This window comes from Cyrtonyx montezumae, unplaced genomic scaffold (assembly GCF_038088225.1).
Source record: "Cyrtonyx montezumae isolate F1298 unplaced genomic scaffold, pur_monq_1.0 scaffold_48, whole genome shotgun sequence".
Classification (NCBI taxonomy): Eukaryota; Metazoa; Chordata; class Aves; order Galliformes; family Odontophoridae; genus Cyrtonyx; species Cyrtonyx montezumae.
The window spans coordinates 691,829-713,406 of NW_027072054.1; the positions used below are offsets into that span (position 1 = coordinate 691,829).

Sequence of the window (21,578 nt, forward strand, 5' to 3'; positions counted from 1 at the left end):
TTCAGAAACATGGAACATGGTGTACTCAACCACATACAGCAGAGATTCCAGAGAAATATTCAAAGGCAATGGCCTAAATATGCACTTGGTGCTGCAGGTTACCCAAAAGGACTGTGAAGTGATGGAAAGTGTAGTGGGAGCCCTGCCAAAGACGCTGACGACATTGACCTTGGCTAGACACATCTGCTCTGTTAGGCCTTGCATTTAGGGCTTGAGAAGCCCCTCCCTTATCCCTGAGGAAATGCAGTGATAGAATCAGCCAGAGTGCGACCTACAATGCTGTGCTCCGTATGCCTGAGGATATGATGACAGAAACAGAGTTCCATCATATAAGGAGAAGATAGAGCTCTCTATAGGAAGGATCTGCACAGTGCGTCTTGAGTAAATTCCCTTGAATTTATCTGATGCTGATTAAAGGTGAGGTTCCCATCACCAGATGTATTTGCTGTTTCTAAACCTCTTCTTATCATGTCTTACTAAATCCACCACTTAATTTCACAATTTACTGCTGTGCCTTTCCTTGGGGATCTGGAAAGGATCCTGCACAACTTCTGCCCCCTGCACAACTTCTGCCCCCAACTTCTACCCTGGGGCAGAACAGAAGGAGGCAGATTAGGCCACTAGAATTTTCCTGAGAACAGTGTAAGGTGGGATAAGGACACACCCAGGAGCTGGGCCACTTTTTGCCAAAAGGACCCCAAGGAGCTGCAAAGGAGTGACCCAGGCTGACATTGTTTCCCTTTACTGGACTCTTTCAGGGCTGAAGCTGAATCTTTTGTCCAAATGCATGTGTATTGCCTGTCAATGCTTGACTCTCCCTTCCTGCTAATCAAAAGATGACTTCAATAAGGAATGAACACAACATAAGCCTGAAATAAAATTAAACAGCATAGGAAAACAACGTGCAGTCTATATCATTATCTGCAAAGTTTTGCATACAAGAGGAGCTTGTCAGAAAATAGTCACTGCTGTAAGTAATGCCTCTGGACATGGGTCAGCTTGGGTTCTGTATAAAAGACAGTGCAACTCCTCATCCTCTCATCTACAGACAGAGGAAATCATCATTAGTTACTTCATAACCAATGGACTTCAGTCCTTGCCATACTGTGTCTCTGCTTAGACACATCCCCTAGACCCTGGATGATGTCATGTGAATGGGAAACCTGAAAGATGACAGAGCTGTTTTATTTTCTGATTTCTGCTGATCTCCTAGCTTAGCCAGGCTCCCTGGAGGTTCAGTGCAGTCACTGGGTGGACTCTTTAGCAAGGCCACAATTGGATCTGGACTTGGCATGGATCCTAGCACCAGCTCTCATCCTGACATTATCTTCACGATACACATTATTGCCTACTGTAGGGCAATAATCAGTAGATTCTTGTGGGCTGGAATTATCTGCCATCTAAATAGGAGGTCTGAGCTGGGTCAACACACACTTTGGGGCTTCACCTTTCATAATGGTAAAATGATTTTCAAATGTCTCAACTGATAGTTCATGCACTGCTTTCATTGGTCTCAAGCCCATTACAGTGTATACCCCGTTTTTTGTTTCCCCTCTTTTAGTTTAAAGCCATTCCCCCTTGTCCTATCACTAATTGCCTATGTAAAAAGTTGGTCTTCCTCCTGTTCATAAGCCACCTTCAAGTACTGAAAGGCCACAATGAGGTCTCCCCAGAGCACAAGCACAATCACTCCTGGCTGCACAAGCCCAGCTCCTACAGACCATCAATGCAGGAGGGATGCTAAAGCTCTCTGCTGAATTTTTTGGCCCTCATCTAGGCCTGCACCAATGACTCTACATCCTTCTTGTGCTGGAGCATCAAGTCTAGGTGTATTTCTCCAGATGGGGAATCCTGAGGTCCATACAGAAAGGGATGGTCACCTCCCTTGACCTGATGGCCACCCTTCTTTTGATGCAGACAGTGATTCAGTTGGATGTCCAGGCTACAAGCACACACTGTTGGCTCATGCCAGACCCCCAAGCCCTTCTCCAAACAGCTGCTCTTGAGGAGTTCTTCTCCCAGTCTGTACCCATAGCTGAGATTACCCCGACTCAAGCACAACAATTTGCACTTGGCCTTGTTGAATTTCATTAGGTTTTCATGGGCCAATTTTTCAAGCTTGTCTAGGTCACATTGCATGGCATCCCTTTCTTCTCTTACATTCAGTGCACCACTATGATTAGTTTCATCAGCCAAATCCTTGTGACCATCCAACTTATCCACTGAAAGTTTCACCCTCCTTTCCTGTTTAGAGAAAGTAATATTTTGTGGGACTATGTGAACAGCCTTGCAGAAGTCCAGGTAAATGACATCAGTTAACCTTAAGTCCAGGTAAATGATGTAAGTTATCCTTCCTTGATCCACTTATGTGATCTCTCCACCATTAAATGCTCCCAGATTCGTCAGGCAAACTCAGCCCTTGGTGACACCATGGTGGTTGTTCTGGATTACTTCCTTATCCCTCTGTGTGTCTTAACACCTATTCCAGGAGGATCTGCTCCATGATCTTCCCAGGCACAAACATAAGGCTCACCAACCTATAGCTTTTCAGGTCTTATTTTTCCCTTTCTTAAATACAGGAGAGACGTTTCCATTTTTCTTATCACCGATGACTTCACCTGACAGACATGACTTTTAAAAGATGATGGAGAGTGGCTTGGCAACTACTCCTACTTGACCAGCCTCATCTCCTATGACCAGGTGACCCTTCTGGTAGATGAGGAAAAGGCTGCTGAAGTAGTCCAGCTAGACTTCATCAAAACCTTTTACACCATCTCCCACAGTATTCTCCTGGAGATGCTGGCAGCTCATGGCATTATAGGTATACTCTTTGCTGGGTAAAATACTGGCCCAGAGGATGGTGATGGATGGAGTTAAATCCAGCTGGGACCAGCCATGAGTGGTGTTCTGCTGGGGTCGATGTTGGGGCGCTTCCAGTTTAATGTCTTTATTGCAGATCTGAATGAAGGAGTTGAGTGCACCTTCAGTAAATTTGCAGATGATACCAAGTTGGGAGCAAGTGTTCATCTTCCTGATGTTACTATGTTACTACAGTGGGACCTGTGCAGGCTGAATCAATGGGCTGAGGGCAATTGGTTGAACTTCGATAAGATCACATGCCAAGTCTTGCTTTTTGGCCACAACGTAATGTATGGCTTCAGGCTTGGGGAAGAGTGGCTGAAAAGATGCGCAGAGAAAAAGGATCTGGAGGTGTTGGTTGACTGTCAGCTGAACATAAGAAGGCCAGTGTAATCTTGATTTGCGTCAGAAGTACAGTAGACAGCAGGACTAGTGAGGCGATCATTTGTCTGTACTCAGCACTGTTGAGGCTGTACCTTGAGTACCATGTTCAGCTTTGGCCCCTCACTACTAGGAAGGTTTTGTGGTCCATGTCCAGAGAAGGGCAATGAAATTGTGAAGTCTGATGAGGAGCAGCTGAGGGAAGTGGGATTGTTTAGTCTGGAGAACAGGAGGTTAACAAGAGACCTTACTGCTCTCTACAAATTCCTGAATGAATGTTGTAGCAAGGTGGAGGTTGGCCTCTTTTCCCAGGTAACTAGAAAAAGATGAGGTATAATGGCTTCATTCAGAACCACCCAGCTCCTCTTTCCCCAAGCAAATGCCAGTAATGGAGGTCCAAAACAGAGCTGCACCCCAGAAAGGAGGAGCTGGGAAGTGGTCAGAGAGGCCCAATACCTCTGGAGATGTTGTCAGCAGGGGAAGCAGAACAGCCTGATGCCACTGAGACAGCAATTTCACTAGGAATCTACTGTGATGACATCTCTCTTTCCCAATTGCAGTGAGATTTGCTGAACTGCCAAACTTCAGTGGTCACATAAGCATTACAAGAAAAGATGGATCACACTTTAGAAATAATGGAGGAAGAGCTGTATGTCCAGGTTAGCCTGGAGGGTTAGGGGTGCATGGAGTGATTCACTGACTCCATCCCTATGAAGATGTGGGGATGGAAGCCCATGGTTAGCCCTTGCCTCATCTCATCAGGGCCAAAGCATCTGGGTTGCAGGACTGATGGAATCTAAAGAAAAGCACAGCAGAAAATGTGTGGGTGAAGATGTTTCCTTTTGCAATACATTCCCTGGAATAAGGGTGGCTTCTAGACAATCTTCCAAAAGTAGCAAAAGCTAATTAGACTTAGTACTGGATCTCACTGGATAATTAGAACAAATACATGCAATGTTTCCAAGGGAAGGATTAAATCTGGCAAATGCCAAACCATTTTGTCTATGCAAGTTTTTTAAGAGAAAGATTTTCAAAGCACAGCAAGCATGTGTTTCTCCCTGCGGGATGATGTAAATTGATACTGGAGTTCCCCTGTTTTTCCCCAGGCTCTGTGCACATGTCATCAGACCTCCTGCACTTCAGACAAGCCTCAGCAGTGCAGAAGGGCGGTTCCTATGAGGTCTCTAGAGAGATTGCAATTGGCGGATGATGACAGGCCTGGATTTGAATGTTGCCTGCGAGGGTTTCCCAGGCATATCACTCTTCAGCACAGTACCTTGCCTGGTCCAGTTGTTCCCAAGATGAGAGGAACCACAAGTTCCCTGTGCCTTTCCTTTCCTGCTGTTTTCCACCTAGAAACCTGTAGTCACACCTTCAGCCAGGCCATTCCTGGGTTATTATTTTACTAAAAAAACCCACAGTGTTCACATATCATCTTGTCATCTGTGAAATGCAGGGAATCATTAAAACATGATATCCTGAGGTAGAACAGACAAACAGACAAGAATCATTGACACCATTTCCTTTCTCTACAAAAGCTTAATGAATAACTAAATCATAAGTCTCTTCAGTTCTGTCCCAATTGCATCACATTGTCTTGCATCTATTTCAAGAAATCTCCCTGAAAACATGAGGATCATGGTGAGATGGAAGCACAAATGGAGAATGCCTTCTGGTGAGTGAAAGGAGTAGGGAGAACTCTGAAAATGATGCAGGTGTCAGAAACTTCTGTGAAAAGTAGAGCACTGTGAACAATAAGGACAGAAACCATCAAGTTCCTCTCCCAAAGGCCAGGCTCAGAACAGACCCAGCATTACAGGAGAAATGGACAATGATATTCCTGCTGCAATGCACTATATTGTATATGTCATTCAAAGGGTAACACTGAGAAGACTAGACATTCAGAGATACTCAGATGACTGTAACTTTCACTTGGAAAAACTAATACTTCTCCTGATGACACATAAATTCTCCAGTTTTGGGATCAGTGGTATACCAGATCTCCAAGAAGATCAACTTGTTGAGGAAGATGCAGATGGTGCCTTTCACTTCCCACACTGACAAAGGTGAGGCCATTCCCATCAAGATTAGCAGACATTGGAAAAGATAATAAACACAACCATGTGTCAACTGGTGTGGCCTGTTTAAGCCCCAAAGAATCAATTTGATCACCGATATACTGCTCTCCTTTGCCACAGCTCTAAACCTTGCAGGGTCACTGCTCTTTTGTTGAAGCCCTTGGCCACAGACACAGTGCCATCTTGTCCCTCCTGGTCTCTCTAAATAATCCCATCTCTCCCAGTTGCTGCATCCTTTGACAAAAAGCCCTCTAAAAAAAGGACTACTTCTTTCCGAAGGAGTCAGCGGATTCCCAAAGAAACTTCTTGCCACCTCAGCCAGGAAACAGGATGAGTGTTGGGAGCCACTGAGAGGCACTGGGGAAAGACCAGATCTAGGCTGCAGGCAGTAATCTGTTAAACCCAAACACTCCAGCCTTTTCTCCACCTTTTCAGCCTTTGATGTATCCAGGGTGCACCAGCAACTGACTCCAGTACACAGAGAGAACACTATGGGGCTTGGGGCCTGTTGGACCCGTGCACAGGGTCAATTCAATTCTGTGCATGTGTGCACTTAGCATGTACCATGTGTGCATACACACAAACATACCTGTGCCTGCATGCAGGCATTGTTATCAATGCACTCACTAAAGAACATGCAAACAATGCACGCACAGAAACAAAAGCTCATGCACATGTCAGGTACATGTGTGCATTCATCACTTGTGCTTGTGCACACACAGAGCTGGAGAGCCAACAGCTGAGGCCATGGGGAGCTGACAGAGGAGACGGGATCTTTATGGCAGAACAAGTGATCGGTGCTCTGAGCAGGATGATCAGCTCTGATCAGCTGATAGCACAGTTTGCAGATGTGCAGGGACAGCCCATTGAGGGGAGCGCTAGGAGGTCACACAACTTATCCAGAGGACAGCATGATGAGGAGGAGAATAGACACCCAGCAGTCTAGCCCACTTGCCTTGGCATCAAAACATGAGACCACTGGAGCAAGTTGGGATGGAGAGAAAGACACAGGAAATGTGCATGCAGAGTAACCACAGGCCAGCAGCACTTGCCTGAGCTGGATCCCTCTAAGCTGAGTCCTCTGCCATCACTGACTCACTCCTGGCCCAGAAGTGTTGCGGCCTCTCAATCCCAGCACTCAGAAGAAGCCTCCATGAGGGAATGGGTGTGGCAAAAGGCAGGAAATTAAGAAGAAGCATTAAGGGAACCAACCACCCAGCTCATGTCACTGACTGTTTTCCATTCATCACAAGCACCTTAGAATTTGTCACAACCACAACGGCTGTGTCTGGGCCTGGGGCAGTACTGGGTCACCAAAAAAGGCAGTCTGATTCCTTGACCCTTTATCAAATACCTCTCCCTTGTTTCTTCTTGAAAGTCCTTCACCCATGGTCTTTTCTGATCATTCATATCATCCACAGATAAAGTGAATCCAGAAGATGATGCTGAACTGGGGACTGAGATCCTGGCCTTTAACTGTCTGAAAGACTGAGTGACTAGTGCTGTCATCTAAAGAAGGGCAGCTAGGGCTTTCTGAAAAAATTACTAAAGCTTAATTTTCCTGTCTTCCACATCCTCTTGTCTCCTCCCTGTCTTCTGTCCTTGTTGGCCTCAAAAGACTTCCTGGGGGGTCTGCTGGCTGTTCTCCCTCTGTGGAGCAATCTTTGTTGGCAGGGGGTAAGGTGAGGACAAGAAGGGGAATTTTCATCCTTTGGAGAGATGCAGAGATACAGATTTGATAGATGGTTCACTGATTGGAGTAGCAGTAGTTTGTATGGTTGTGCATGAGAAGAAGATTCTACCCTGCCTTCTCTGACAACATGGATAAAGGCTACTATTTCTCTCTCCCATTCACTCGTACTCTCACAATTCTTTACAATCTTTTTTCCTCAAAGATTTCTTTTAGATACACCTACAAGACTGACCTACTTACCTCTCTCCAGTTTTGTGCCTAGGAGATGGATGCCCTGTAGAAACTCAGCTATTTAAAGGGTAACAGTGTCTTATCTCACCATCACTTGCCTGAGATGGATTCCTCTCAGCAATAAGCTAAGTCCTTTGCCATCACTGACTCGTTCCTGGCCTAGAAATTTTAGGGCCTCTCAATCACAGCACTCAGAAGAAGCCTCTGTGAGGGAATGGGTGTGGTAAATGACAAGAAATAAAAAAGAAGCATTAAAGGAATCAGTTAAAATGCTCATTATCATCTGTTTTCCATTCATCACAAGCACCTTAGAAAAATGTCACATTCATGAAGGCTGCGTCTGGTCCTGGGGAAGTACAGGGTCACCATGAAAGGCAGTCTGATTCCTTGGCCCTCTAATTTATGTCTCCTCCATTTCTACTTGGTAATCATGTGAGCCTGAAGCCCTTCTCCCACACCCTTTTCTGATTATGCCACCATGTGGGACTTGGTGGAGGCGGATTTTCAACTAATACAGAGAGAGAGAGCAGCCTTGTTTTGTCTGACTTCTCTTTTCAGATCATCTCTGGATGAAGTAAAGACAACATTTTGTCCCTTTGTGCAGTTGGCTGGTGAATCCAGCCAGCCAAGATGGTACACTGCTGTGCTCATGGGAGGGTGATGAGCTTCTACTTACACATCCCTGTGCTCTGTTTCCTCCCTGCAGTCTCTCCCATTTACAACTTCATCCCTCATCCATGTCCTGCTATGACCAGTCTCTGCCATGCCCAATGCTTGCCATGCCAGCCTTGTGGTCTGACACTGCTGCTCAAAGGCTGCAAAGATGCACTGCCAGAACTCCACAGTCATTGCTGCAACTCCACCTGTTATAGTGGTCCTGTCTGACCCCATCCACAGCTCCTTTGTGCAGAGCACTACTGTGGGATCCTCCACATCTGCTGCCTTTGACAGCATCCTCAGCAGTCATGGAGTCCTTTTCAGATCTGGGTGCTGTAATCTCTCTTGCACTGTCTGACACTACTGCAGCAGATGTTTCCAAACTTGTGCTAAAGCAACTGAATGCAGCCCAGTCCATGTCTCCTGGTAATCCATATGATTATGCCTGTCTGATGAGTGACATCCTGGCCATTTTTGTCTGAAAGGCTGTGTCCAGTGCTCTCTTCTAAGAAAAAGGGCAGTTGGGCTCTCTGAAAACATGACCAAAGCCTAATTTCCCTGTTTTCTGCCTCACCAATGCAATTCTGCCCTAAAAATCTTTGAGCCTTTAATCACAGCACTTCAAATAAGCCCTCATTACAGAATGGGCACATCATAAAACTGCAAATGAAAAGGTAGCACTGCAGAAAACCAAAACCAAGGCTGTATAATGAGAAGGGATAGCTTGCATTGAAGGTTAGCTAGCCAGAAAATTATTACCTACCTCAACAGTGCCTCTGGACCTGCAACAACAAAGGACCACTATAAAAGGAAGCCCAGTTCCCTACTCTGCCATCTACTTCTCCTGCCTTCTCCTCGTTGTTAAACTGGTAAGTGCAAAACCCTCTCTCCTCCTAATGTGTCAGTATAAATCTTATCAGATAGGAGATCTCGATAGGATGGGAGATAACAGAGGGGATAATGACTGCTCAGAGAGTGCTTGGGAGACATGTTTCTTGGCTTTTGATTTATGCATTTAAAGAGAGTCTCTCTCAGACAGATAGCAGTTTGAAGAACCCTGGCATAATGAAGGCATGTGACCTCACCCTTCTGCAGCCTTAGTAGTTGTCTTGGCACCATTGTGGGAGGCTAACCTGGCTGCCCCTCACATACCCTCATACTCTACTTTCTTCTATCCCTCTCTCTCAGGTATATCTCCATTCTCAAGACATGTCCTGCTACACCCAGTGCGTGCCATGCCGGCCCTGTGGCCCAACCCCACTGGCCAGCAGCTGCAATGAGCCCTGTGTCCGACAGTGTCAGAACTCCAACGTCGTCATTGAGCCCTCTCCCGTGGTGGTGACCCTGCCTGGACCCATCCTCAGTTCCTTCCCGCAGAACACTGTTGTGGGATCCTCCACCTCTGCTGCTGTTGGCAGCATCCTCAGCTCTGAGGGAGTGCCCATCACCTCGGGGGGTTTTGACTTGTCTGGCTTCAGCAGCCGCTACTGTGGCAGAAGGTGCCCACCATACTAGGTCATGGTCCTGGAGAAATTCTTCCTTAAACATGGCACTGGACCAAGAAGGAAACATCCAGCCACTGCTTTCAGAATTCCTGATTGTCCTCAGCTAATCTAGGATATGCTTAATGGAAATGGCAAGACAGGGCTTTCTGACAACCTGACTCATGTCTCTGCTTCTATTTCTCTACACACCTACCTACCTTTTTCTTCACTTTTAATTCTGTTCCCCAACCCCCCAACTCCCCTGTGTTCCTGTGGGCTGTGAGGTTCCTCAGAACCAAACACATCCTCTGTCAGAAAGGCAGGCACTTGCCTTGCATAGACTCTAACATAGGGTCAGGCATTTCCTGCACTGCGGTGCCTCTACTCAGTGTGACCTGGTTTTCCCCTGTTTTCATTAAAGATTTCTGCATCTCATTAGAGCTTTTGATGTTTCTTTTTCCATGTATCAACTCCACATCTGCCTAGGGAGAATGGCTTTGCTTTTAGTGGGTGTAAGATGGGTGTTTCATGAGGCCCCTCTCCATTCCCAGAAGAATGGGAGGTTGTGCTACACTGCAGAGGCTCCTCTCCTAGGCACTGTCCATTGTAGATGAAAAAGATATATCTCAGTGCAGCACATCAAATGTCTATCAGCCTTTATCTTGCAGCATGTCTGTCCAAATCAATCCTCTCTGAACATTCAATGAGAGAACACAACCTCTACTGTGCTTACAGAAAAAAATAGCAGTATCTGGGAGCCACGGAGGCAAAACACCCTGCAGGCTCATTGGAGCAGTGTACCTCCTGTTCTCATCAGTAATGCATTGGGCAAGTAGGTGAGTAAGCAGAATAGAACTGTGTAGATGCACCACTGCTGCGAAACAATGCTCATGTTATCAGTTGGGCCATTGTGCCCACCCCATACATAGTTACATTTGATTCATATTGGTCTCAAAGAATTGCTGCTGCGGATACCGTTCTCATTTCTCTAAAGAACTCAGGGAGGTGCACCGCGCTCAGGATGGAGTTTGGCGGCCCTTGGAGGCAGCGCCACCTGCGGACCAGGACGGCACTGTGCCCCCGTTCTGCCCCCGCCCGCCGCGGTTCGTGCCCGGCCACAGCCCCGGCTCCTCACCCCGTGCTACCAACGCGCAGTAATACACCGCCGCGTCCCCGAGCCGGGGCCGGGCGAGCCACAGGGCGCTGGAGCGGCGGTCTGCCGACACCGACAGCCGCCCCGGCGGGTCCGGCACCTCCTTGGAGTCCTTAAAGGCACTGACAAGGAATGCGGGGCCTCGGCCCGGGAGCTGACGGTACCAGTGAATGATGTAGCCCGTCTGAATGTTGGGGTGTGAGCAGGTGATGTTGATGCCGGTGCCCTCGCTGGTCTCTGCCGAAGGCTCCTGCTGCACCTGGGCTCTGCTCACAGCCACTGACGAGAAGAAAAGAAGAAGAAAACTTAGAAAACTCATTTGCTACAGCGGGAATTTCAGACAAGAAGGGAAAAAGAGACGGGAAAGCTGTCGGAAAGAAGCTGGATAGCAAGAAGCGAACACGGTCTCGACCCCCCGCAGCTCCCGTCTCGGACCCACGCACCCAGGAGCACCGCGGCCAACCCCGCCAGCCCCGCGGCCCGGCAGTGCCACATCCCGCCGCTCTGCCGCCCCTGCCAGCCCCGGCTGTGCTTCACCCCGAATCTGCCGTCGCCTTCAGCTCCGCCCCGGGGTTGCGCCCTTCGCCGGTGTTTCTCGGGGGCTGGTCCGAACTGTGCGAGACAACTCGTTCATTTTTGGATGTGCTGGAATGGCACCTAAAGGAATCTGTTCCAAAACACATCGTTGAGGAAGGAGTGAACGGATTGCGTCTTTTCTGTAGTTCCCCGAGTCCTGTTTCTTTCTCCTTCTAAAGATACGTTTGTTGCATGTTGTTCTATCCTTGCTGTGTGTGCTGTTCCTCATCTATCTTGACCCCCGACTGCTGACAGAGAGCAGAACCACAATCACATCTCTCAACCAAATACCCTTTGATGTGTCTCACCTCATCTCAAGGGTACAAGCAGGTCCAACTGGGTTATGTGCTACATACCGTTTTCTTCCTTCATAGGATGTGCTGCTTAATTGCCACGAATTCTGTGAATAAGGCTCACACAACATAGAATCATAGTATCATACAGGTTGGAAGGGACCTTGAGAGATCATCGAGACCAACCACCCTGCCAAAGCAGGCACCCTACACCAGGTCGCACAGGTAGGCATCCAGGCGGGTCTTGAATATCCAGAGAAGGAGTTTCCACAACTCCCCCTGGGCAGCCTGTGCCAGTGCTTTGTTACCCTTACTGAAAAGAAGTTCTTGCGCACATTCGTGTGAACGTCCTGTGCTGCAGTTTCTATCTGTTAACATGTAGATCTTAGTCAAAGTCTTAACAGGAAAACAGAGGAAAAATAAGCATTAATTGTGTTTGACATTTACCTCTCATTGTTTTTCTCATCTCGTGGTCCAGTGGGTATACCAAATCAATTGCTTGCGTTCTGTCTTTTTGTGGTGCTAGAACTGCAACCCATTGGATGAAGTCAAGTAGTCTTCCTACCTGTTGTCTCTGCTTGAACCATATCTTCATCAATGCTCAGTTAGCTCCTTGTCTTGATCACACAGTACTTGAACTCACAGAATTAGATGAATCAAGGTAAAATTTTCCTTATCTACTCAATATTAAGTTAGGTATGTCATTGTTATCTACTTGGTACAGGGGCACAGATTCTTCCTGTTTTCTAAACAAACTCCAGGGCTATCTACAAATGAGCATTAGCAAGCTTAAGAATCTTGCTACAAATTGTATCACTAGGAAAAACTAGTTCAATGTAAAGGTGGTCAAACACTGGAACAAGTTTCCCAGGCACGTGGATGATGCCCCAAGTCTGTCAGCGTTGAGAAACATTTGGACAGTGCTTTTATTAGTATGCTTTTCCTTGTGGTTAGTGCTAAATATGTCAGGCAGTTGAACCTGATGATATTTGAAAGCACCTTCCAGTTCCTCTCCTCTCCATTATCTGTATTAGCAGAAAGACAGAGCTTAACAGAATCTATCAGTTGCCTGAAGCGGCAATGATGTCCTATGCCAAGTTTTGCATCAATGATATAAATATCTCTCAACCTTTTCACAAATTGGAGATCTCCATCTCTTCAGAACTTCCCATACTTTATCTTCCTTTCACGTTTTTTATTTTTTTTCTCATTAAGGAGAGCCATGGTGCCAGCCCGATTAGGTCTAGCTTTGTGACTAATGGAGTGGAGTGGAGGGACTGATGGACCCAGAACCCAGGATTGGGAGAAGGGTAAAGACAAGGAGGTGGGTCTAGAGAAGGAAAACAGCAGAAACAAGGTAATGTTAAAAATTAATCTACTCAATATGATAGTGGAATGTAAGATCACAGCATCATAAAAACATAAAATGGTTTGTGTTGGAAGGGACCTTTAAGATCATCTAGTTCCAAACCCCCTCCCATAGAGCACAGTATTATATAGTATAACTGGAATTGTAGCTAATAAGCAAAATGAAATGAGAGTCAGATTGTCCAAAAACAGAGGCCTTACTCTAATGATGAAGATGGGATGGCTATGGAGCACACACCACAGAGGCCAGCATTAAAAGAGGACAGTCTTGGGACTCCCAGTCACTTCTAAGGTTTCCTCTGAGTCTCCTGAGAGCTGTAGTGCATTCTTCTCTTCTGAGAGCAACAACCATCAACAATCCAGAGAGCTGCAGCATTAACTCTTTAACTCGAAGTGCCTTTATACTACTTCTATGTACTGCTACTATTAATTCCTTAATGAATATAGCTTCTATGTTTGGAGTGTATTATGGAATGCTAGAAAATGAATGCTGTGAATTCAATTTACGTGTAAGGTGGGAACCCCCTGCTTTTGGGTGGTGCCATGAAGGTCAGGAGTACCTGAGGTCTCCCCCTACAAAGTGGGAACAACCTCTCCACAGTCACTCAGTGGAAGGGGGTTGTCAGGTCTCTAAAGTGGACCTGAGCCCAGAGAGACAAATGTGTGCGTGATGGAACATACTCTTGAATTTCACACACTTCCCAGTGACCCTTGTGGAAGAACAGCCTCCTTCTGACACTGTCACAGCAGGCTTTGGGGTGTCTGGCAATGAACCAGATGTCCCTTAAAATCTGGATGCACTTCCTGGGTACCCTGACTCAAATTCCAGTGAGGGACACAGAGGTGCTGGTGGATGATGACCAAAGGACGCTTCACCAGTTTGGCACAGAGGCTTTCCTACTTCCAATGGCTCGACAAGAGAAGGACCCATGCTGCTCTGGTTTGTTGTTGCTTCTGCCCAAGCTTTCATTCCTGGCATGAATCTGCACCAGGCCTATGAGAAGGTGTGCTGCTGGTTTCAGTAGGGGGGACACATGTCCTGCCCTATACAGCAACGAGACTGCATTGGAGGCATGTCTACTGAGCAGTGGGTTCACATAAGGTGGGCAGGACTTCTCAACCTTTCTCTGTGTACATTAAGCTAATCCCACACTTTGGAACTACTTAGTCTTGAGGAGAGCTGTTCTTTCCTGGCCTGGAGAGACAGGGAGGGGTGAACATCACCCTTCTAAAACATGCTCAGTATTACGGTGGGGAATTAATCTCAGGATCATAACTAGTGTGAGGTGGTCGTCCTTGAAGCGCGAGATCGGCAATATTAAAAGGGGGCCATTTTAGGCTTTGAAAAGAAAAAGAGACTGAAGATACCAAAGTTTTCATTTTTGTGCCTGCGCTGGGAAGCATCTCTGCCAGGTTTGATCTGAGGTTGTTCAGCTATGCTCAGGGTCCTTCTGGACACGGCTTGTCTCTGGAGTTCATGGACAGAGCAGTGGAGAGCGGCCCTGATGTGACCAGAAAACGTGTTGTTCTGTGGGACACACAAGTCACATGAACACTCACCTACTCATGAATATGTGCAGAATCATGCAAACATCTATACCCACAGGCACTTGCATAAATCCAGCACGCAGGCTCTAGCTGTTTCATGCCGATATCCTACTAAGGAGGCTGATATCTTTTCACTTTGCTGGATTCTTCCAGCACGTGAGGTGAATGTTCTGCCCATGATGATGCATACTGCCTGGAAACGCATGGGCCTTTCTTTCTGCCACTCCAAAGATGACTTTCAGAAGGAATGGGAATGAAATAAATCAGGATGTGAAAAGTAGCAGCACAGGAAACCAACACAGAGACCATATCATTAGCTGGGATGTTTTGCATTCAAGAGGATTTTGTCAGAAAATAATCACAGCTGCAAGAGATGCTTCTGGAAGTGGGGCAGCTGGAGTCCATTATAAAAGCCAAGCCAGCTCCTTGCCTTCTCATTCGCTTCTCTTGCCTCCTTCTTCTTGGGATCAAGGTGAGTGTGAAGCCCCTTCTTGTGCTCTTCATTCTCCTAACAGAGTTTTGAGCTCAGTGGAACTCTCAGCTGCTTTTAGCTGTTTTCCATGCCTGGCTCTGCTTTTCATGAGAGAGAGAAGTGGGGAGAATATTTCTCATGGGTGACGGCTGGGCCTGTAAGGAGGTGGCTTGCGGGCTAGCGTCTAGGCAGTAACTGGATAGGTATCAGTGGTGTTACTCGGCTCTACCAAAAGGGAAACAAGAATCCCTTGTACATCTGTAAATGGTCTTTAGCTCCAAGCACTGCATGAGCATTGATTCCCTCATAGCGTGGTGATGGCTTGCTTCATATTATTGACGTATTTTTCTTCCTTTTTAGCTCTTCTTCCTCCTCTGCTAGGTGCAACTGCATCCTCGAGACATGTCCTGCTGTGACCAGTGCGTGCCATGCCGGCCCTGTGGCCCCACCCCTCTGGCCAGTAGCTGCAATGAGCCCTGTGTCAGGCAGTGCCAGAACTCCACCATCGTTATCCAGCCCTCTCCCGTGGTGGTGACCCTGCCCGGACCCATCCTCAGCTCATTCCCGCAGAACACCGCCGTGGGATCCTCCACCTCCGCTGCTGTTGGCAGCATCCTCAGCTCTGAGGGAGTGCCCATTACCTCTGGGGGCCTTGACCTCTCCTGCATTTCCAACCGCTACTGTGGCAGAAGGTGCAACCCCTGCTAAAGATGCAGGACACTCACCCAGACAAAGACACCTAGGAACACTGAGGATGGCACTTGTCAGAGCTACTAATGTTGTGATGCTGATTTTCCCCAGCAAGACAGATCCCATTATGGCACCTCTGTCAGCACCGAGGAAGTCTACTGACCAACATTTTTACTCACTCTTCCTATCTCATATCATTGTTGTCTTTTCCCTTTAGAGATCACTGTTAGTACCTGCCCAAATGAGCCCTGAGTGACCTGCTCGACCCTCTACAACACTGGCCTGGGAGGTAGGGCTCAGTGGCAATGCAAAGAGGAACAGATTATACTCTGCCCTTGCTGCTGGCTGCACTCAGAGTATCCACTTGGAGCGACTTCATTTCCTTCCTCAGGCTCAATAAACATTTCCTGCATCCTTTATTCTGACTGCCCATGCTTTTTTTTGTTGTTGTTGTTTTTCTTTTTCTTTTTCCGTCTGCTTATATGTGATCAAACGATTAAATTTGTTGATGAGGGTGAAGGAATTGAGTGCACCTTCAGTAAATTTGCAGATGACACCTAGTGGTTTAAAAATGTTAATCTTCCTGAATTTACTACTGTGGGACCCAGACAGCCTCAAACACTGTGCTGGAGCTAACTGTGTGATCTTTAACAATACCATGTGCCAAACCCAGCTCTTTGGTTACAACAACTCATGCATGGCTACAGGTTTGGGGTGGAGCTGCTGGAAAGGTGCACAGAGGAAAAGGATCTGGTTGTGTTGATTGACAGCCAACTGAACATGAACCAGCAGTGTGCTCAGGCTGCTAAGAAGGCCAGAAGCATCCTGGCTTGTATCAGAAATAACATAAGCAGTGGAACAATAGATGTGATCATACCCCCGTACACCGCAAAGGCAAGGCTCCACCTTGAGCACTGTATTAATTCTTGGCCCCTCATTACGAGGAAGACCTTCAAGTCGTGGAGCATGACCTCAGAAGGGCGATGAGGCTGTGAAGTCTTATGACAAACAGCTGAGTGCACTGAGATTATTCTGGAGAACAGGAGGTTCTAGAGTGACTATACCTCTTTCTGCACTTTCCAGAAAAGTGGTCATAGAATGTTGAAATATAAAAATATTGGCCTCTTTTCCCAGGTACTTAGCAATAAGACAAGATGTAATGACTTCAGTCAGAAACACCAGTCTCCTTCTTCCCCTAGTGAGTGCCAGAAATACAGTCACAAAACAAAGCAGAACCCCAGAGTGGAGGAGCCAGACATGTGGCCAGGGAGGGCCCAAGGTCACTGGAGATATTGACAATGGGGGGAACAGAACAGTCTGAGCACTAGGACAGCAGTTTCACAGGGAATCTACTCTGACGAGATCTCTCCTTCCCGATTCCAGTCAGACTGGCTGAATTTCCATTCTTCATAGGGCTAAGATGGAGCACGCTTTACGAAGAGTGGATGAAGAACTGTGTGTTCCGGTTAGCCTGGAGTCTTAAGGGTGCATGGGGTAATTTCCTGACCCCATGTGTATGACAGCTGTAGACAGAAGCCCATGGTATGTCCTTGCTCCATCTCTTCTGGGCCAGAGCATCGAGGCAGCAGGGCCAAAGGAGTCTGAAGGGGAGTGGCTGAGGGAGTCTGAAGAGAATGTGTGTGTGGTGTTGCTTACGGCCACAGTACATTCTGTGGAAGAAGGCTGGCAAGTGCCTAACCATTTTGTCTAGGCATGTTTTTTAAGGGAAAGATTTTCAAAGCATAGCAAGATCATGTTTTTCCTCCACAAGGATGATGTAAATTGATACTGGAGATCCCCACTCTCCCTCAGGGTGTGTGCAAATCCATTCTGATCTCCTGCTCTTAATCCAAACCAAAGCAGTGTGGAAGAGCTGCTGCTGGGAGGTCTTAGGTTGCATTTGGGGGATGATGGCAGTGCCAGATTCGGACAGTGTCCCAGAGGCCAGGCTCAGCATCACTGTAGAAATGGACAATGATATTCCTGCTGCAATGCAAAATATTGTGTCTGCCAATCAGAGGGCAACAGTGAGAAGATTAGGCATTCGGTAATACTCAGATGACTGTACCTTTCACCAGGAAACACAAATGTTTCTCCTGATGACATAAAAATTCTCCAGAGTTTTTGGAACAACTGTATAGCAGATCTCCATGAAGATGAAGTTGTTGAGGAAGATGCAGATTGGCATCCTCAGGTGCCTTTCACTTCCCACAGTGACAAAGGTGAGGCCATTCCCATCAAGATTAGGAGACACATGGGAAAGATAATGACAAACAGGAACATGTGCCAGCTGGGGCACTCTGTTTAAGCCCAAGAGAATCAATTTGGTCACCTTTCTGTCCTTCTAAAAGAGATAGGAAATGAAAAAGAAGCATTAAAGGAATCAGCCACACAGCCCATGTCATCGTCTGTTTTCCATTCATCACAAGCACCTTAGAAAAATGTCACATTCATGAAGGCTGTGTCTGGTCCTGGGGAAGCACAGGGTCACCATGAAAGGCAGCCTGATTCCTTGGCCCTCTAATCTTTTTTAGAGAGGAAGACATTCTTAGGTGTTCCTCCACAACCAATGACCATCAGTTCCTGCCTTGCTTTGTTTCTGCTTACACAGGTCTCCTTGACCCTTGAGCATGTCGGGTGAATGGGAGTCATCACCAATGACATCCTCAAGGGAGGGTGTCTGTGAATGGGGGAGGCACAAGGGAGACACAAGTCCCATAGTCTCCGGTGAAATCTGTTCCTCTGGCATTGGGAGGAGCTGTGCTTGGGAAGGAGACTCAGAGGTAGCTGTTCTCAAAGGCCATCAAGGACTGGGAAGGCACTCTTTTCTCGGGGATGGCCCACTGTCTCAGTTCCACTTTCCCAACCCTTCTACTCGCCAGTCAAGGCCTTCCACATGTCAGTATTGCTACCCATTCATAGACCAGGGACAGTGATATTCCTGGTAGCAAGGAAACTGTTGAGATCCATAGGTGCTGATCACTCCCCACTATTGTGCCTGGGAGAGCACACGGATGCTAGGTAACAGTCAAGGAGTCAGGGAGAAAGTTGTTGGTTTTTTTTTAATTGTGAACAGGGTCTCTTCTTATATCTTTGTGCTTACAGATAGTTCTTATCCACTAACAATAACTCTCCTGCTAAACAACACCAAGAGTTTTGTGAATTCTGGTCAATATGCACATAAAAAAGCAATGTCTGACTACAAGGTGCCCAAGGATTCTTCACCACATCCTTTGTATCTTCTTTTCTCTACCATCTCTCCTAGGGTTTCAAGGTCAGGAGTCCGATGTTTTTGCCAGCCTCAGAATTTGCTGAGTCCCAAGGCAATATTCCCACACACTATGACAAAGGTGAGGACAGACTTAGGTGAGATGTGGAGTAGATTTTGACAAGCAGGACCTTGTGACACGTGGGATGGTCTGTTTTGCCCAGGAGAATGAATTCAGTTGCAAAAGTCATGTTCTCCTTTGCCATGGCACCATGATTTCAGAAGGAGGTGATTTCAGGGTGAGGTATTATAGCTCAATAAGAGCAGCAGCAAGCTTCAAACGGGATGTCTTCACCTGGCTTATGTGTTCTTCTCTTGGCTTCTGCTGTCCATTGCTCATATCAGTCTCTCTCCAACTCCTCTCTCTCTCCCTTCTTCCACAGGTGCAGGTATAGAAATATTTGCCCATTTTTTTCCAGGCATCCAAATATTATGCTGTTTCTCCTGTGCTGACCTGGTGCCGCTTCTCCAGGACAACTGCTTGCTGCTCAAGGCTGCCCGTCGCTGCTGCTGTTCTCCCCGCTTCTGCCACCCCTGCTCTTCTGCCTCGGACCGTCGGAGCTGCTTGTAACCGGACCATCCCTGGGATCCTGGCTGGTGACTTTCCCCGCGTTGTACAAATCCTTGCTTCTTTCCTATCTTTCCTATCGCTCGCCTTCCCTTCCCCATCACCCTAACAGTGTCTGCCTTCCCCATCTCCCTGGTCAATATTGGTAATAAACTGGTCAGACCAACATTTGAACCATTGCTTCTTAATCTCACGCTGGGTATACACATAATCAAAGAACCTTCGTCGCCTTCCTTTATATTGGAGCGTGACTTTTTTAATGGCGTAGTCGGCAGGATAATCTCCATGACTCGCTTCCCTCCTTTATATTGGAGTGTGACATCCACCTTGCACAGACACCCCCTTCCACCCATCCAGGGGTTGTTGCACAGCCACTCCCTGCACCACTGCATCCTACAGCACACAGGTACAAGGCGCTGTCAGAGAGCTCGACTTCTGCCAGCCGCAGGATGCTGTATTTCTCGGTGGTGTTCAGCCTCGTGGTGAAATGGCCGTTCTGCTTGAGGCCTGCTGCTGCCAGATATGTGACCAGCTGGGGGGCTTGGCCTTTCTTCTGCTGATACCAAAGCAAGGCATCAAAGCTGGAGATTTGGTATGTGCAGGTGCTCTGGAAGGTGTTTTTCTCCTCCACTGTGACATGTCCTTCTTGCTGAGTGATGATGGTCTACTCCATGGCATCTGAAAGAAGAAAGCAAAAGTGAGCAGCTCTGAAGGGAAGGCTCCAGGCTGAAAACATGGAGAGGATACAAAACAGTGGGAGAAAAGGATCCATGTCCTTTGTCCTGCAGAAAGCTCTTGAGGTAAAGCAAGGTGTTTCTGGAAGGAGCTCTAAGCTTGTAGGCCAGAGCTGATTCTGAGCTGTGCCCCTGCTGAGAGGAACAGGGAACACCTCTTCTGGGCGATGGACCCATGGAGCTATTGGGAAAACTTGCATCCTCCTTCCCCATCCACGTCATCTTGGAGAGCTCCTAAGTCCATCAAAATACACAAAGCTGAGGTGAAGGGTGACAAGTGTGATCTCTGGCTGTGTTGACAACCAGGAGAGCTCTGTAGTCCACATTTGATATGCACCAAGCAGCATCCCCTTAATGCTGATGGCATGAGCTGTTTAATGTCACTGTTATGACTTTGACAGGATCTGCTCCTTTCTGTGGGAAAGGATGAAATGTGGGACTGCAGAGATGGCAATGATCTCTGGGAATGACAACAGGTGGGCCAGGAGAGAAAGGCAGAGAGAGAAGGGAAGAGCAGTAGAGGGTCTTGAGGTGTTCCTTCTCCATCTTCCCTCATCATTTCCAACAGTAGAAGTATCTTGAGAGAACTGGTGCAAAGTCACAGCAGTCAGTCAATTTTTGCCCAAGGTTTCTTGTTACTCAGGAGCTGTTTGCCACAAAGACGTGGTGAGGCTGGTGAGGATTTCCTGGGGAGAAGATGGATGCCTTGGTTAAAAGCCAGCACTTACCCAGCAATTATCCCAGGAAGGCAGTGCGGAAGAGAGAGCTGTGGTGCGTGCTGAGACTGTCCATCCTGTTGGCTGAATGAGAAAGAGTGAGAAAACCACCTCCCAGCCCCAAGATGACAGAGCTGCTGGAAATGTCTATGCTGTCAGGGCAGTCTGAGAGCAGGAAAGTCCTTGACTTGCTGTAAGTGCTCCTCAGCAACAATGGAAACATCAGGCTGTTATCAACAGTATTCTCATCCTCAATTTCAAGCACTGAGCTGACCCAGCTTAGATAATAATCTGTCACTTGGGACTGCTTCTGAAATCTTTTCAGGAATGCCTCCTTGATACACAGGCACACATACCCTCCCCTTCTTCCAAATACTTGCCATGTAAACAAAACACTGCAATCCTGACCATGTGTCCAAGGAAGGCACACACATGGGTACACACACAGGACACAGCTGCCCACACAGACAGCCACAAGCAAGGAATCCCTGCCATTAGCAACACCTGCATGTAACACCACCATTTCTCTTAGAAGCCTTAAGCACAGAGCCAAGCCCAGTTCCTCCTCTCTGGCTAATAGGGATTGCAGCTCCACATTAGAAGAACACCTTCACCCACTGGATTCACCAGCACTCCCACAGTCACAAATCCGATCAGTGTTAGCACAGGCCCTTAGCACATCCAATAACTCTGTCTGGAGTCTGGGTTCTCTTACCCAGTGTATGGGTCACCTCCTCTGTTTGGGCTAGGCCAGCTTGGTGATTGCTGGCCAGCAGATGCGTGCAGTCACCCACTCTTCTCACACACAT

General features: G+C 47.3%; 2 protein-coding genes across 8 annotated transcripts in view; one reads left to right on the forward strand and one right to left on the reverse strand.

Moving 5' to 3' along the window:
- Positions 1-21,578, reverse strand: part of LOC136055762 (T cell receptor alpha chain MC.7.G5-like) — a 178,767-nt gene that overhangs the window by 105,778 nt on the left and 51,411 nt on the right. For 3 of the 7 annotated variants that reach the window (XM_065747634.1, XM_065747632.1, XM_065747633.1), the window contains exons 1-2: positions 10,980-11,043; positions 10,529-10,815 (exon numbers count right to left, since the gene is read on the reverse strand). The exons of 2 other annotated variants lie outside the window; for them this stretch is intronic. In XM_065747634.1, coding sequence (XP_065603706.1) covers positions 10,529-10,815; positions 10,980-11,031 — 339 coding nt within the window. In that variant the 5' untranslated portion in view covers positions 11,032-11,043. Of the gene's footprint in view, positions 1-10,518; positions 10,816-10,979; positions 11,044-21,578 lie in introns of those variants that run through there. 2 more of the 7 variants (XM_065747638.1, XM_065747639.1) reach the window with 2 other exon arrangements.
- On the forward strand, positions 14,695-15,538 carry LOC136055765 (feather keratin Cos1-1/Cos1-3/Cos2-1-like). The gene is made up of 2 exons (XM_065747643.1): positions 14,695-14,793; positions 15,175-15,538. Exons 1-2 carry the CDS (start codon positions 14,695-14,697, stop codon positions 15,499-15,501), a joined length of 426 nt encoding a protein of 141 aa, XP_065603715.1. The 3' UTR covers positions 15,502-15,538.

Excerpts from the sequence above, each read along its gene's own strand:
- LOC136055765 (XM_065747643.1), top strand. The coding sequence starts at position 14,695 with ATGCTTCTGGAAGTGGGGCAGCTGGAGTCCATTATAAAAGCCAAGCCA. Across the intron at positions 14,794-15,174 it reads TCCTTCTTCTTGGGATCAAG|GTGCAACTGCATCCTCGAGA; the intron begins GTGAGTGTGAAG and ends CTCCTCTGCTAG.